This window comes from Protomyctophum bolini (genome assembly GCF_963924005.1).
Source record: "Protomyctophum bolini genome assembly, chromosome: 9".
Classification (NCBI taxonomy): domain Eukaryota; kingdom Metazoa; phylum Chordata; class Actinopteri; order Myctophiformes; family Myctophidae; genus Protomyctophum; species Protomyctophum bolini.
The window spans coordinates 24,661,244-24,678,222 of record NC_137870.1 but is presented as its reverse complement, the minus strand read 5'-3'; the positions used below and the strand labels follow the sequence as shown (position 1 = coordinate 24,678,222).

At 43.8% G+C, this 16,979-nt stretch overlaps 3 protein-coding genes, 1 long non-coding RNA gene and 1 pseudogene across 5 annotated transcripts; all 5 read left to right on the top strand.

Annotated features, from left to right (window-relative positions):
* Positions 1-1,173, top strand: LOC308321532 (pyruvate dehydrogenase E1 component subunit alpha, mitochondrial-like; the record flags this gene model as incomplete). Its single annotated transcript, XM_080772468.1, has 1 exon — positions 1-1,173. One exon carries the CDS (start codon positions 1-3, stop codon positions 1,171-1,173), a length of 1,173 nt encoding a protein of 390 aa, XP_080628594.1.
* A 1,886-nt stretch (positions 1,174-3,059) lies between these two features.
* LOC308321786 (serine/threonine-protein kinase VRK1-like) lies at positions 3,060-5,375 on the top strand (the record flags this gene model as incomplete). Its single annotated transcript, XM_080772876.1, has 2 exons — positions 3,060-4,268; positions 5,337-5,375. The coding sequence occupies 2 exons, from the start codon at positions 3,060-3,062 to the stop codon at positions 5,373-5,375; spliced, it is 1,248 nt and encodes a 415-aa protein (XP_080629002.1).
* Positions 5,376-5,675: 300 nt separating this feature from the next.
* On the top strand, positions 5,676-6,440 carry LOC308321533 (electron transfer flavoprotein subunit beta-like; the record flags this gene model as incomplete). Its single annotated transcript, XM_080772469.1, has 1 exon — positions 5,676-6,440. The coding sequence occupies one exon, from the start codon at positions 5,676-5,678 to the stop codon at positions 6,438-6,440; it is 765 nt and encodes a 254-aa protein (XP_080628595.1).
* Positions 6,441-6,779: 339 nt separating this feature from the next.
* Positions 6,780-8,627, top strand: LOC308321538. The gene is made up of 3 exons (XR_013964627.1): positions 6,780-7,330; positions 7,603-7,663; positions 8,376-8,627. It is a non-coding gene; the product is annotated as an uncharacterized lncRNA (long non-coding RNA).
* Positions 8,628-13,088: 4,461 nt separating this feature from the next.
* On the top strand, positions 13,089-13,932 carry LOC308321785 (malate dehydrogenase, mitochondrial-like; annotated as a pseudogene). The gene has a single exon. The product of its transcript is annotated as a malate dehydrogenase, mitochondrial-like (transcript).
* The last annotated feature ends 3,047 nt before the right edge of the window (positions 13,933-16,979 follow it).

Here is a 16,979-nt window from a genome sequence, read left to right as displayed (position 1 = left end):
ATGCTGGCTAATATTTCAAAAGTTATGAGAGCAGGTGCTCAGGGGAATGGCACTGCAGCGGTCATGTCAGCACGTACATGTGCTGCCTTTACCCCTAAGGCCACCTTTGACGTAAAGAAATGTGATGTGCACAACATTGAAGAGGCCCTGCCTGTCCAGGCGGCCCTGACCCGCGAGGAGGGTCTGCAATACTACAAGACCATGCAGACCATTAGGCGCATGGAGCTGAAGTCTGACCAGCTCTATAAGCAAAAGATAATCAGGGGCTTTTGTCACTTGTACGACGGCCAAGAAGCATGTGCAGTTGGTATCGAGGCAGGCATTAACCCAACAGACCACCTGATAACGGCATATCGTGCCCACGGCTACGCCTTCACCAGGGGTGGAACAGTCAGAGAAATCCTGGCCGAGCTCACTGGTCGGAGAGGAGGAATTGCCAAGGGCAAGGGAGGCTCTATGCATATGTACTGTAAAAACTTTTATGGGGGGAATGGTATTGTGGGAGCTCAGGTTCCTGTGGGAGCTGGTATAGCCCTTGCTTGCAAATATCAGGGAAACAACGAGATCTGTGTCAGCCTCTATGGTGATGGTGCAGCCAACCAGGGTCAGATCTTTGAGGCCTACAACATGGCGGCTCTTTGGAAGTTGCCTGTCATCTTCATCTGTGAGAACAACGAGTATGGCATGGGTACCTCTGCAGCACGAGCTTCCGCCAGCACTGACTACTACAAGAGGGGTGGCTTCATTCCTGGCCTCCGGGTAGATGGAATGGATGTGCTCGGTGTCAGGGAAGCTACCAAATTTGCAGCCGATCACTGCCGATCGGGGAAGGGTCCCGTCGTCATGGAACTGAAGACCTACCGTTACCATGGACACAGTATGAGTGATCCCGGTGTCAGTTACCGTACTCGTGATGAGATCCAGTTGGTACGCAACAAGACTGACCCCATCTCCATGCTCAAGGACCGCATGCTGAGCAATAATATGACCAGCGTGGAGGAACTTAAGGGGATTGATGCAGAGGTCAAGAAAGAAATTGAAGATGCAGCACTGTTTGCCACTACAGATCCAGAGCCCCCTCTGGAGGACTTGTGCAACCACATCTTCTGCAATGATCAGCCCTTAGAAGTGAGAGGCACAACTCCTTGGACCAAGCTGAAGTCTGTTAGCTAAAGCAGTGGTTTTCATATCAAGGTCCATTATTTATTCAGTATTTAAGCCACGGACCACCATTTGATGAAATTCAGCCTCTCAAACCGACAGGATATTATGTTGTCGTTGGATACAATTTGTCCACAATTCCATGCTGTATTGATATGGTACCATTAGGAGAGGTCAAAGGTTGTAGACTGTTTAACAATAATTGAACACCTTGAGAGTGTAAAATGAAACCATTTTAAGCTCTTTTAAGAGTTAAAGATCTATAAGGGTCCATATGGTTACCAACTCTCCATCATTTAACTTTAACTGGAGACCACCTGGAACCCCCACCACCAGTTGAAAACCACTGAGCTAAAGTGTGTCCCGCTCATCGGTACATACCTTTTTATAGTGTTATGTATTCACCCAAATTATCACTTGCTATGGCTCTAATCTACAGTAGTCAAACACAGATCCGTTGTTGTATGATAGCATACTGTAACTGTAAGTATCTCTCACATTCCGGGTGAATTCACCATCAACCACTGTCAACATATGTTTAGTATTGAATTATAAGTTGTAACACAGGTCACATGAAGTCTGATATTCACATTTTCGTTTTCTCTGCGTTTCACAGCGTTAAGGCTGTGTATTGAATAAATACAGAATGGATGTTATGATATGATATATGATATAGTACTTTATTGTCAGTTCACACTGAAATTTGTCTTGCGACCCAGCAGCCAAGTATGCAGAACATATATACACACATTTGACATAACACAAAGAACAAGACAATTTACATACATAAAGACATGAAGACAAGTGGAATATCCACCGCTTAGATTACCCCGTGGCTACTACAACTCCTGATTAAGCCTCAACGTCGACTGGTGGACAAAGGACCTCTTTAGTCTGACCTTATTGTATGCTGGTACACTATATCTCCTTCCTGAAGGTAGCAACCTATATTCTCCATACAACACATGCTTAGTATTAGCTAGGTGATATTCCTCGCGGACATGAAAGGGACCTATGTTTTCCTCGAGTATTATGGAGGTCGTTCGTATCGTCGGCACGGCTTTGTGGACGGTGAAGTTGCAAGCAGCAAGTGGGAGAGAGGGAGAGCTAGCGGGAGAGAGTGCAAGAAAGAGAGAGAGAGGAACGGGGGAAAGATCTATATTGTGATAGTACTCACTGCTATAGTGTTTGTTCAGTAACGGGAGTCCCATGTCTCTCCAGCTTTTAATGAATCCAGAAAATGCATTTTTAGGGCTATTTTATCTAATCAGGATAGAGAGGCAAAATAAACATGCACCGGATCCATGACTTTTAACATTTCTTTATGGTTCTTTGCATGTTTATGGCTGAACAATCCTTTGCCCATTCTTGAGATGGTTCCATCCAGAAATATTATCAGAAGGTACAATGAAGTCTAGGTCTGCAGTTCACGCAGAAAATTGAACTTGGACAGGAAAAGCTGCCAAACTACATACCAACCAAAAAGTTTGAAGAGTAACACACACATGATTGTGGCCTGAATAACCAGCACTGTGAGCGCAATACTTTTCCACATCTTAGCTGAGACAAAATAGCATAAGGATATACAATATTATGTATTGGACTATGGACTATTTGGGGCTTATTGGGGTTTGTGTTCAGAAGTCTTCTAGCCATGATGTACAGTACTATATATTGCGATATAAATGTCCATATTTGGCATGACGCAGGTGTCCATATTCATTTGGAGGACACAGCTGTCCGTATTTAGATAAATGCCAACATTTAGGCAATGCAGTGGAGGGCATCCACACCAATCAAGTTTTGTTTTGCTTTCAGCAGTGCCAGATGAAGAGTTAATACAGAGATACATATATAGCCTATGTTTTAACAGACATCTGCCTCACTTCTAAAGATTTATGGCACCTCCAAGGAAAAGGGCTCTGCCTAAACCACTCCCAGAAGGCTTTCTAGTCACTGACACAGAAAAGAAGAGATGGAGGCTGGGAAAGGTCATTGGCCAAGGAGGCTTTGGGTTGATCTATCTGGCCTCACGGGATGTGGACACACCTGTGGCAGCTGACAGTGATTTTGTCATAAAAGTTGAGTACCACGAGAATGGGCCCCTATTCTCAGAGCTCAAGTTCTACCAGAGGGCAGCCAAGCAAGAGAGCATACAGAAATGGACAAGAAGCAGGAAGCTAGACTTTCTGGGGATCCCAGCCTACTGGGGATCAGGGCTGGCCGATCACAATGGAACCAAGTACCGCTTCATGGTAATGGACCGCCTGGGCAGCGACCTGCAGAAGGCCAGCCAACACACTGGAGGTCGGCTGAAGAAGGAGACAGTGCTACAACTTGGCCGAGGATTGGTGGACGTGCTGGAGTACATCCATGACAATGAGTATGTCCATGCCGACATCAAAGCTGCCAATCTGATGCTGGGTCACAGAGACCCTGACAAGGTGTACCTATTAGACTATGGCCTGTCCTACAGGTACTGTCCTGACGGAGTGCATAAAGAGTACAAGGAGAACCCAAAGAAGGGCCATAATGGAACCATCGAATACACCAGCCTGGACGCACACAATGGAGTCGCTCCATCCAGGCGTGGGGACCTCCAGATTCTAGGCTTCTGTCTTCTTCACTGGCTGTGTGGAACTCTTCCCTGGGGTGCAGTTCTTAAGAACCCAACACAGGTCCAGGAGGCCAAGGCCATGCTGATGGATAACCTGCCAGGCTCAGTCCAGCAGCTGTCTCCGAGTCGAACCAGTACGGATGAGTTTGCCAATTTCCTACTGTATGTCAAATCTCTGGGGTACCAGGAACGCCCTGACTACCACAGACTTAGGGACTTGCTGGCCAGCGGTGCCCAGGGAAGGATTGACCTGTCTAGGCCAAACGAAGGGCCGACACAGAGATCCACCTGTGATGAGGTTCTGAAGCCTCCAGTCAGGGGCAAAATGGCAGGACGAGAACAATTGTCTTCCAAACCCAAGGCTGTTGATATGGAGATGGATGGTGAAAATGGTGTGCATTGGAGTCCAACCATCACCAGGCCTCCGTCAAAACAGAAGGCTGATAAAACCACAGCCCCTGTCAGGAGATCAGCCAGATCAAAGCCAATGGTACAGGTTGAAGATTATTGTGAAGATTTTGATGAAAGGGAGGTAAGACCCAACCCTATTGATGCACTGGTTGGCCCCAGACCCAAAACTAAACAAATATTTAGTCAATTATGCTTTATCATTTCAATATTGTTTTTATTAGGCAAGGTACTAAGTTTTCTCATTTAAAAAAATATATATATAACTGCTTTACTCATGCATTATCTTTAAAGCGCAAATGACATGCATTTTAAAACTGCTTTTAATATTTAATATCATATTGTCTATGTCCCTTCTAATGGTTTGCCTCAATCACCACTCCGATATAACCAGTCCTTGTCATTTATTTCTGGACTTTGAAAGCAGTTTTAGCTGCAGTACCACAATGTCCTGAGGTGGTGGGGGTGCTGATATGCAGATTATTTAATATTTGAGTCATTATAATACTGATGCTAGATAAACATAGGCTTGTTTCCATTCCATGCCAGCTTGGAAAATAAACAATGGTGGAAATTATAAAACAAAGTGGAAATGCAAATTTGGAACTGAAGACTGAAGAAGATGAGGAATTGTAGTAGGGTGACATTGATGACATCACGATGAGGACAAAATCAGTTGATCTGTTCCTGAGAGCAATTTCCATTAAAGCACCCATATGATATGAAAGCCATGATTGTTCAAAATTGGTTATTTGTGGGGATATAACACATTTTTATGGGAGCCCCAAAAACACAAAAGAAATTGAAAAAGTTGAATTTTATGTTATAGGTCTTAAGTAAATAAACTTTGTGGACTTTCTCCATCCTCCGCGACAGTCATTCTAGAATCGCTGTCCGTGTGTGTGCACACGCGCATGCCTGCGTGTTCCAGAGGCTAATCTTGCAAACAAAGTAAGGCCCTACTCTGTTTGATGAGTGTGTGATGGTATTCAGATGATACTATACTATACTATACTTTGAGTACTGTACCTGCTCGTATTCAAGCGGTATTACTCTGATGTGCGCTGGCATTCAGATGGTACTACTCTAGTTTATGTGTGTGCACAGGTATTCAGACGGTACTACTCTAGTTTATGTGATGTGTGCACAGGTATTCAGACGGAACCAGCACGGTGTGCTGGTGTTCTGATGGTCAAGGATACAATGATGAAGAATGAAGACTGCATGAAACGATGAATGAAAACGAATAATGAACAGAAATGATGATGGGCTGGTCATCGGGTAACTTTAAGCCGAGGTGAGGAAGCTTCGGGGAACCACCATGACTCCATTAAAATATGGTTTCTATGAGTGCTTGGAGCCAGTTTGATTGTCATATCGAACTCCTCATTTGGGCAAGACTGACATCATATTGACATTACAGTGATGCGAGCATAAACACAACTGTGCTTAACACCGGAGCACCACAGCTAAGCAATACACGATTGCAATGTCTGGCCGCGTTCTGGTAGGTGTTAAACGTGTCGTTGACTATGCTGTCAAGATTCGCACGAAGGCAGACAACAGTGGTGTGGTCACCGATGGCGTGAAGCACTCGATGAACCCCTTCTGTGAGATCGCTGTGGAGGAAGCGGTCAGGCTCAAGGAGAAGAAGCTGATTAAGGAGGTGGTAGTAGTCAGTTGCGGGCCGCCACAAGTACTGGAGACCATCCGTACTGCCCTTGCCATGGGGGCGGATCGTGGCATCCACGTGGAGACATCGGCAGAAGAATACAATACAATCGGACCCCTGCAGGTCTCCAAGATCCTGGCGGCTCTGGCCAAGAAGGAGCAGGCTCAACTCGTATTCCTTGGCAAACAGGCCATTGATGATGACTGTAACCAGACAGGTCAGATGACAGCTGCCTTGCTGGACTGGCCTCAAGGCACCTTTGCATCCGAAGTGGTGTTGGAGGGAGAAAGAGTGAAAGTGGTGAGAGAAGTTGACGGTGGACAAGAGACCATTATGATAAATATACCTGCAGTGGTGACTGCAGACCTTCGACTCAATACACCCAGATACGCCACTCTGCCCAATATCATGAAAGCCAAAAAGAAGATGATAGCTAACGTGAAGCCGGCAGAGTTGAGCGTTGACATGATCTCACGGTTGGAGGTGTTGAAAGTGGATGAGCCTCCCCAGAGGAAGGCCGGCTTGAAGGTGGAGACGGTAGAGGATCTGGTGAGAAAACTCAAGGAGGCAGGGAGGATATAAGGGATCATACCTGCTATGTTTCACGACGCCGTTGCAGACCGATATTAGCACATCTTTAAGCTGACATGACGTGAGCTTGTACAGTAGATCGGCTACTTTCAACGTGCAACACTGTTGTATGACAGTATAATAGGGCTTCGGGTTGTTCACAGCAGAAGCCTAATCCACCCAATCCCTCTGATTTCTTATGGTAGTTCAGACAAGACGTTAGTGCCAGAGTTAGTGTCGAAATGTCCTTAAAGGACCACTTCGCCACTATTCAACCTAATCTGTGTGTTTTTTATCATTAGCATATATGCTAAAATACCCCGGAGTATTATCATTGGTAGTCTGTAGCTCCGTGGGCGCACTTTCAAAGCTGTCGTCCACTTACGTATTTGTCCCAAAGTGACGTAAGTGGATGACCCTCGGTAGGCTCTCAGAAACTACAAGGGACTGGACAGGTAGGGTTGCCGTAGCTAGCCTAGCCGCGAAGGACACGGTCTCTCGCCTACACAACAACAACGAGTTGTGGCTACTCCACAACAACAAGTCAGTATGGCTACTCCATGGGAGTTTTTGGACGAGATAATTTTAAATACATATTGGCAGAATCTGCGTTAGGGTCGTTATATTATGAACCAGAAATATACGGAGGAAGGAATGCATTGACGGGGACAACACTGGCACTGCTAGTTGCTGTGGGTGGACTGATGCCTGCTGGAGCGACCTAGCTATAGTAGCTAGTAGCTTTCCCTGAACCAGTACGTCGCACACACAAACTTTTCTGCCCAGGAAAAGCCCAGATAGTGTTGACTGTTTTACTGAGAAGTGGGGACATGCGTTCAGGATGCCTCAAACTGGAAGTTGCAACCGAAGCCCGATGGACCAAGAGGGACATTCAGATTTAAGTAAGTGTTCAATGTATTTACAGCTTATATGTGTGTGTGTGTGTGTGTGTGTGTCGCCACACCGTATTGTTTACATAAGTGTCAGAGGATATAGGCACGGCTTCAGCCTACAACTTTTCGGTCCAAACATCTTCTATTCATTCATTCAATTCAAAACTGTATGTATGGCATGTCATCTGAAGCAATGTACAGTATTAGCCATGGGCTCGTATGTTTCAGGGTTAGCAATGTAAACATTCAAGTGTTATACCTGTGTCCATTCATTCACTTAGGTCAGCCCAGATGGTACTACAGAAGGCTGATGAAGCTGAAGATGTCTTTGATGGACTGATGGTGAGCCATACATACTCAACTCAAACTTCATACATAAAGCACATTACTGTATTTGCTGTATTTAGTTTGACCCCCTAGAAAACTAGAGGGAATATCATTTTCAATAAAGGTTCACATATTTATATATGCTTTTACAAAGACCAGTGGTCAACCAAAGTCCCGTAAAATGTAGTAAATATACTGTCATTTATACTATAGGCCTACTGTGTCTCACACACTTTTATGACATGCAATGCAGCTCAAAGTGCTTTACAGAGCAATGGAGAGAAAAACGCAAGGCATAAAACATTGAAATAGAAGGCAGTCATGTAGGTTGGAAGGTCACAGATTCCGTTGTTTTCTTTGGCAGTATTCTGCAGTCCAGAATTGCAGTAATCGAGCCCAGAAAAAACAAGGGCATGGATCAGTGTTTTTGCATCATCTACTGACTGACAGGCTCTGATTCATGCAATATTTCTAAAGGTAAAAAAAGGCAATCTTGGTAACATGATTGTGTGAATACTTTCTACAAGTCAGGTTGCCAAGTCTGCTTATTATTATCATTGATATTTGATATAGTTGTAGCCTACCTACTAATTTGGACGGTAATCTTAACAGTCCAATACCCAAGTGTACATCACATGAAACATACTGCACATAGCCTACACACTCAGTCGTCCATTCCAGTAATCATTTAGTGCTTTCACCATTACTGACTCTTGTCTCACCACAGCATGTGCGTCTCCTGTCCTGGCCAGAAGCTGCTCCAGCGACATGTCATCATGCAGAACCACCTGCCTCAGTGACCTCTGACTAATGCACTTGTATGATTGTACATGTAGTTTGTTAGTTTCCAGTTCAACCATAGACCCCTGTTTTTATAGATTTATGTAAATCAGTACTATTAAAAGATAGTTGATTTGATGTCAAGTTTGTTTTATTTTTTCTCATGTAGGCCTATTGTATTTATACATTTTGACCAATTCCTAATACTCTGAGGCTCAAACTGTCAATATTGCATCAAAGGCCACCGTGATACAAATCATTCACATGTCTGTTTATACAAACAAGACCACAATGGAAATAAGTGTGACTTTATGTCAGTGAATGTGTTTTATTGTACTGTAACATAAGGTTTAAAAAACAAGGCCACACAGGCAAAGTTTGTCCTCCTACTCAGATTACAAAAATCGGACAGTGTGCAAGAATCCCAGAAGAAAAAGGATCGAATCAATATTGCTATATAAAAATACTCTGTTACAAGTAAAAGTCCAGAATTAAAATTGTACTTGCACAACAATATTGGTAAAGGCTTAGGAGTAGTACATGTCTAATATTTGAAAATGAGATCACATTCTTTTATCAATCCAGATTGTGTTCAATAGCAACATACAAAGTAAATTGTATCTATATAATATACTGTATACTTGGGAGTTCCTTGAAAGCCACTTATTCATCTCTTGAGTTGAAGACAGCCACCGAGACCTCAGCTCCTGCAACAAATAAAGTATTATGCAATTATGGGCCTCTGACCAATCATGAGACAATATGGTAAACAATAAGGTTTTTTATTTTAGCAAAACATTTGAAAAGTAGCAAATGTACAAGCTCGCAGCACGGCACCAACTCCAAGTGACGCACTGAGCTTGTATATCTGCTATTTTTGAATAGCCAATGCAAATACAGATGCTTTCCCGGTTTTAAATGCTTTTATGTTTGGTTTGTAGTTTGCAGCTTGATATGGAAAAATGTAGCTCTGTTCCATAGCCTTACTCTGAGGCTATGGACCAGAGCTAGGAAAAATGGTGGCGTTTATGTGGAGGGTGTTCCAGTTACAAACAGCAACAAAATCTTTATAATGCTGTAAGCATCAGAGACACTCGGTATGTCAAATTAATTTATAGACATCACAACAACAACCACGTGTAACAACAACCATGTATTTTGAAAGGAAATGCATGTGGTCTCCTCCTGTAATGCAATCGCCATTCATTCAGTGTCTGGTGTACTGTACACAGCATTGTAGCTTTAGTTTATTATGACAATAATGACATACCTCTGTTCTGCAACTTCTGCTTCGACGATGATGATGCTCCGCGTCAATTCTTCCATTAGATTGCGGTTGAACTGGAAGATATCTGCGTTGGTGAAATGTTCACTGCACACCCAAAGTGGTTCACACAGCTGGGATTGCATCTGTACTTCATAACGATTTCTAAAAACAAAGCCAGCCAGTGGAATTTCGAGTCCGACGCTGCGCACGTTCGAAATCACTACTATTACGCTACTTACTATCAGAGACTACTAACTACTATACCACCACTACTGCTGTTACTATTACAACCGCTAAATATTAGCTATTATTATTACTTCTATCGCTTTCAAGTCAACTCTAAACAACACGAGAAACTTTCAGATGACAGCTTCCTGGGGGCTGCCTCACTGCCTCTCTGTCTGTCGCGCAATGCACTGTGGGTATTGTAGGAAATTATATTACCGTGCCTCAGCTCATTACATGACTCGTTCTCCGCAGCGGTTTCGCCAAATGTAAATATTTTTATTGTTTTCATGAACGGATATCATACTAAAGCATGACAAAGGCCATATAATAGTGGCGAACCGATCCTTTAAGCAGACTGAACCCCGGCCTAATTGCTCCCGATGTGCAGGTTGGTGCCTTGCACATGGTTTCCTCCGCCATCAGTGTATGAATGTGTGTGCACAATCTATGTAAAGTGCTTTGGATAAAGGTGTTATATAAATGCACCATTTACCATTTAGCAATGTTTCAAAATAGTTAAAAAATCACACTTTGTGGCGTGCATATGATATTTATGGACATGGAAACATAAGCTAAACTTTATCGCATATTTCCCGATACTACTTTCCCCATGTTATTCTGTAATTGTCTCCACCAGGCCGAATGGTGGGCCCTATTGTAAACAAGCGTAATGTGTCGTCCACTCACAGTTAACAGTTTTTGTATTGAGTTGTAATTGAACTGTACTGTAATTCTGCAAACTGTTAATAAATCAATCAATCAAAAAGTCCTTGACTACTTATCCTCAAGTTTGAAGTTTTGAGGAAAAGGGTGTGTGTCAGTTATTGGCATCAAATCCCTGTTCTCATTCAATTCATTTGAAAGATCAAATCACATGAGAACACAATCTGTGTGTGTGTCTGTGCGTGCGTGCGTGCCTGCGTGTGTGGTGTGTGCATTAGCTGACATGCATTCTATCACTCTTCCAACTCCCAGAACACAGATCAGAGGGATACGCGTCATTGTGTTTCCGATCTTGGAATGCATTTCCCAGGTGCCATTGTTCCATGGTGACAGTGAAGGGCTGCAGAAAATAGAGCACTGCCAGCAGCAGTGTGTGTGTGTGTGTGTGTGTGTGTGTGTGTGTGTGTGTGTGTGTGTGTGTGTGTGTGTCCGTGCGTGCGTGCGTGCGTGCGTGCGTGCGTGCGTGTCTGTGTAAATATAGCCTGTGAGAATTCATGGCTGTCAGAAAGACAAAAGGGGCAGATGAAGAAAAAAGATGGAAGCTAAAAAATGTCAATAGAGAAGGGAAAGAGAGAGGATATTGGGGAGGAGACACGAAACATCTCAAAGGCAACAAGTTAAATGATGCATAGAGAAACGATTGGCAACAATGGCAGTAAAATTTCAGTCTGTCACTGTCACTGTGAGAGCATGAATGACAAAATGAAAAATAGATAGAAGACCTGGATAGACAGAAGGAGAGAGAGAGAGAGACAGACAGACAGACAGACAGACAGACAGACAGACAGACAGACAGACAGACAGACAGACAGACAGACAGACAGAGCATGGACAGAAGAACGATAGACGTTAAAACAACTGTCAGATCCCTCTAGAGAGAAAAAGGTGTCTGCGTTTGCCTGTTTATTTAGTTGTCACTGACATGTTAGCATCGGTGACAGAGGTACACAGAGAGAGAGAGAGAGAGGGTGGGGGGGAGACACTTGCCAGGGCTGAGGCAAGACTGCGAAAATTGAAAAACTGCCCCATCTCTAGGGCAACAGGTTGAATAATGCAGAGAGAATGATAGTGTTAGAGAGACATTGTGTATGCGTGATGCCCTTGCCACCTCTAACAATTTCGATCTCTCAGTCCTGTCATCCTGTCTACACACACACACACATACATAAACACTTGCATAAACACACAGTGATTTATCTAGCGTCTGACATTTTGATATGGCTGTTCTAAAGGTCTGCCTGTCCCTTTGTAAATACCAACCGGTGAGCCCTGGTCAAACAACATTTAGCTGTACACTACACACATGCACACACAAATGCGCAAGTAGAGGAAAACAAGTGACTTTGATCTTCAGCACTGAATATAATGAATTAATTAATTACTTGCGCAAGCAGAGCGCGCAAGTACTGTGGTCGGCTGGATCAAAAGTGGTATGTATTGTATGTATGATGTCATGGTGGTCATATTCTATAACTTATAATTGGCTGTTGATGGTGACGTAATTAAGATAGGTTTCAGATTACATACATGTATACATAACTTTTACCCACCCAACATTGAAACATATCTTAATTATGTCACCATCAACAGCCAATTATAAGTTATAGAATATGACGACAATGAGTGCATTGATCCTCACGATGGGAAGAACGTAGGATCAATGAACGTAGGCGCTGTCTAGCAGCCTGGGCAGCACGGAAGGTTAGTGTTGAGCTTCGGCTGCTTGGTATTGATATAACCCTTACAACCCGCCATCTGACGGGTATGGCGACCTCCGGCGTTAAATCTTAACCCGTCATCTGACGGGTTGAGAGGAGTTTTGGCGTCCATCGTCTTAAAGTATAGTTTCAGATTAGACATGTATACATACATAAATTACCTTTTACCCACCTGACATTGAAACATATCTTAATTACATCACCATCAACAGCCATTTATAAGTTATAGAATATGACCACCATGACCATCCTACATACATACGTACTACTTTCGGTCCAGCTGACCACAGTATACTACTTTCAAGTTACATAGTATACAAGTTATGTATACAAGTATACACTTAAGTTATAATTGGCTGTTGATGGTGACGTAATTAAGATAGGTTTCAGATTTCATACATGTATACATGCTATACATACATTACTTTTTACCAAAAGGGATACGTGGATGGAAGGAACTCGAGCAAGCAGTCGGACAGTATAAGATGCACATTTTCAGGTCAAGAATATCTTCTGGAACCTCCCACAAGGGTTCAGTGTTCTGCATCCTCTAAGAGTTCAACAATTACCACACAGGAATAATTAAGATCAATACTCTGCTGTTAGTCAACTTGAAGCTATCTCTGAATCACCCGTCATGGGCAGACGTTGCCGTTTAAGTTCTGATTGTACACCACTGCAGCAGGTCCTGATTCTAGTAGGTAGAAGAACCAATCTTGAAAGAATGTCCTCCTGCGCAGTGAGACCCACGATGTGCGTCTTGCAGGGCCTGTCCACGTTGTCACAGAACGCCAACGCAAAAGTGGTTGTGCTATAGGCGCGTCAGGCGGAATCGGCCAGCCGCTGTCCCTGTTGCTGAAGAGGGTGTGGCAGCCGACCTCAGCCACATTGAGACCAGGGCCCAGGTCACGGGCCACATGGGGCCTGACCAGCTCGGCACTGCCCTTCAAGGCTGTGACGGGGTGGTCATCCCTGCCAGGGTCCCGAGAAAGCCAGACATGACTCGCGATGATCTGTTCAGCACCAACGCCTCCATTGTGGCCACCCTAGCTGATGCTTGTGACGACCCTTGACACTGTCAGGGCAAATGCTTTTGTTGCAGAGCTCAAGGGCCTCGACCCAGCACGCGTCAATGTACCAGTTTTCAGTGGCCATGCGGGAAAAAATTCCCCCTATCATTCCCCCTATCTCACAGTGCACACATAAAGTAGAACTTTCTGCTGACCAGCTGGAGGCCCTGACTGTAAGGATCCAGGAGGCTGTTATCGAGGTGGTGAAGGCCAAAGCTGGAGCTGCCACCCTCTCCATGGCTTATGCATGGGGCCCGCTTTACCTTCTCCGTGCTGGAAGCCATTAACGGAAAAGAGGACGTGGTGGAGTGTGCGTTCGTCAGGTCAGAAGAGACGGAGTACTTATCAACGCCACTCCTCCTCGGGAAGAATGGCATTGAAAAGAATCTCGGGCTAAGGAAGCTGTCCGCCTTTGAGGAGAAGTTGTTGGCCGACGCCATTGGCGAGCTTAAGGGCTCTATCAAGAAGGGCGAGGATTTTGCGACCAACATGCAGTAGGATGGACCATGTATAGTACCTACAGTTTTCACCTACCTATTTACTGCAAGGAATGTGTACCTGCCACACTCAACGTTAGAATGACAGAGACAGAGCATTCCGTCCCCATAATCATAGTAACTCACACTCACGTTCTCATATACAGTATGTATACACCACACAGCGCATGTGGAGAGATGCTGTGTAGCTCCCAGAAGAGCCCGAGTGAGATGTGTGTGTGTGTGTGTGTGTGTGTGTGTGTGTGTGTGTGTGTGTGTGTGTGTGTGTGTGTGTGTGTGTGTGTGTGTGCATGCTGCGTGCGTGAGTGTGTTTGGAATAGGTCCTAGCCAGATGGACATCTCTGAATGAGCTCATAACATCAGCAGACCCTGCCAGTAACCCCTAAGGAAGAGAGAGATATTAAGAGGGGGGAGATATGAATCAGGGTAAGGTAGCGGGACAGCATGAGGCTCTCCACTCCAATTTTTAACTATGTACCAGAATTAATGATCTGTCTCACATATCTTATCCAAGCAGCCACAGAGAGCAACGTGGACTGTGCAATGACCAAACACACTTGGATTCAGTGCAGCTATGGTTCAAGCTATGGAAGCTCATTTTCACCACTGAATTAATTAAAAAAAGTCTTACTTTTAAAGAAAATCTCAAAACAATTTTGAGATTCTCAGAATGCTGTTTTATTTTGAGATTCTCAGAATGTTGTTTTATAAGTCCCCATTGCAAGTTGTGCAAGCTATAGTGCAATAAGTGCAAGCATTATTTTATTTTTACTCAGTGGCAGAAGTGGGCTTCCCTATCTCCATATCTCCATGGAATAGGGTAGAGACCAGGGTTACTGCATGTGCTTTATGGTGTTGGGTGAAATCAACCCTCAACGTCTTCCTCAGACATGGGAGGGGGTGGGGGAGGGAAGCATGGGGGGGGGAAGTCTCGACCCACAGGGGCGAGGATTCCCCTTCCCCAACCCCTTTTACATGACTTGGGCGCGTTATAATGAAGTAGACTTAAGTTATCATGAATCATACGTAAGCTAAGAATGTCACAATGGAATATCTTTGAAACTATGCATATAGTTTTCAGGGTTTCAGACTATGGCGGAAGATTGGGAGTGAGGCTGCTGTTCTGATTGTGATGGGAAGTGCATTCCATAGTTTTGGAGACAGAACGTAGAAGAGTTTGGGACGTGTGGAGCGCTGTCCCGGCATTTTTAGCGAAGGTACATCGCGGAGAAGGAGGGAGACAAATGGATTTATTTCTTTGTTTGTTTTTGTCCATTACCCAATGGACAGGTTTTAATCGTATAGCAGAGACAAGTGTACAGACGGTAAAATACAGTTAAATAGATTGTGCTGCAGTAACCCTCCTCCTTTGGAACATGTATGGTTCAGTAATGTTTTCTCTCCTCTCAGTGAAGATAATCATCTACATTTCGTACATCTCCACGGTGGACCAAGCATTCAATGGCACGGCATCTCGCAAAAAGTAGGCTCAGGAAAAGTTTATTTTACCTTTCCGGCAAGGTGCCTTTAACAAGTTGCCACTAACTGATTGGAATGTGTCCAAAGTTTTTCCCGCTATAGCCTGCCAAACAGTAAACATCGATCCGCTGTTTGTGACAGCAGAAGGGGACAGAACGCGGCGAGGATCCAATGTCAATTTATTTGAGGCTGTGTATTTCCACTGAACTACTGTATAGGTTGTCTGACGGATGGATTAAGTAATTTACCAAAAGTGTTGTTTGGCAGATTGTGAAACTTTTCTTAAACTTAATTTAGTTCAATTAAACAAAGTTATTTTAACTCTTCTGAGTCTGAACACAATGTTTTTATTCATTAGTGTACTGACACTTGCACCAAAATGAGACAGCTCGCCTCCTACAGAGCCACGCTGTTAAAAAAAGGGATGAAGGGAGGGGACATGGTAAGTGAACATGACTAAAGTGCCTTGCAGAGTCGAACGTAATCGACGCAAGAATACATACGCAACGGAGGATGTTGCGTATGGATATGAGAATGGATATGAGAACATACAGTACATGCAACGTTTGAAACTACCAACAGATAAAAAAGGCATGGACAAGTCAATGACAATTGTTTATTGAAATATATATTACGATGACGATAACTGCGAAGCTTTGCTTGGTACATCATGGTCTGCATGGGACCGTTGGGACGTCCTGGAAGAGAATAAAAAGGCACATATTACACAGATGTACAGACTGTGAGGAGTTAGAATTTTAAGTGAAAAGAACGATTACTTGTAACAGAGTATTTCTCCATAATAAAGATGGCTAGCCAAAGCTAGATGGCTAACTAGCCACAGCTGCTGTCACCATAGAGCATAGTTATAAATAATATACTCTAAAGGTTGTCACCTGTCTTAATGATTGTTGTTGGTCCTTCTGCTTGATCTTCTTCCTCGGAAGTTCTCCATCACAGTTTATGATGGCATAAATACTGGTGTAGTTGGTGGGAGGGGGCATTTGACAACCAACCATGCCAACATCACTTGCAAGTTGCAACAACAACAACGGGGGAAAAAAAGACCAGATCTATTCACTTCCTGAAAATGCAGCGTTGCTTTCTGGGACAGCTTCATAGTGTCACAGCTGCTATCTATGGATGTGGTGAATAGATTGCAAGAAAACACAAGACTGCGTAAGCAACGGAGCAGACTATATGTATAAAATAACCTTGTTTTTTGTGTCCGTTTGACTCCCCCACGCAAGGAACAAGATCTAAATCTCCCACTAGTGGCTCAAGGCTTTGTTGCTCCTTGTATCTAATAATTATATTCATTATTGTCCCCCGAAGGGATGTCTTCACAGTTCCAAAACAACAACAAAAAACAACATAACCATATAGCCTTGATTGGTCAAATTGAAACTGTCTATCTTCAAAAGGAGAAAATGGGCCCATAAAGGAGTAAAGGAGTGTCTATTTTACCTTCATGTGTGCGTTTTGCGACTGTAGCTCATTTTTGCCTGACAGTCACAGGACTCCCTCTTTCCCAAGTGTTTCGCCCAGGGTTTGCCTCATGTAGTAGAA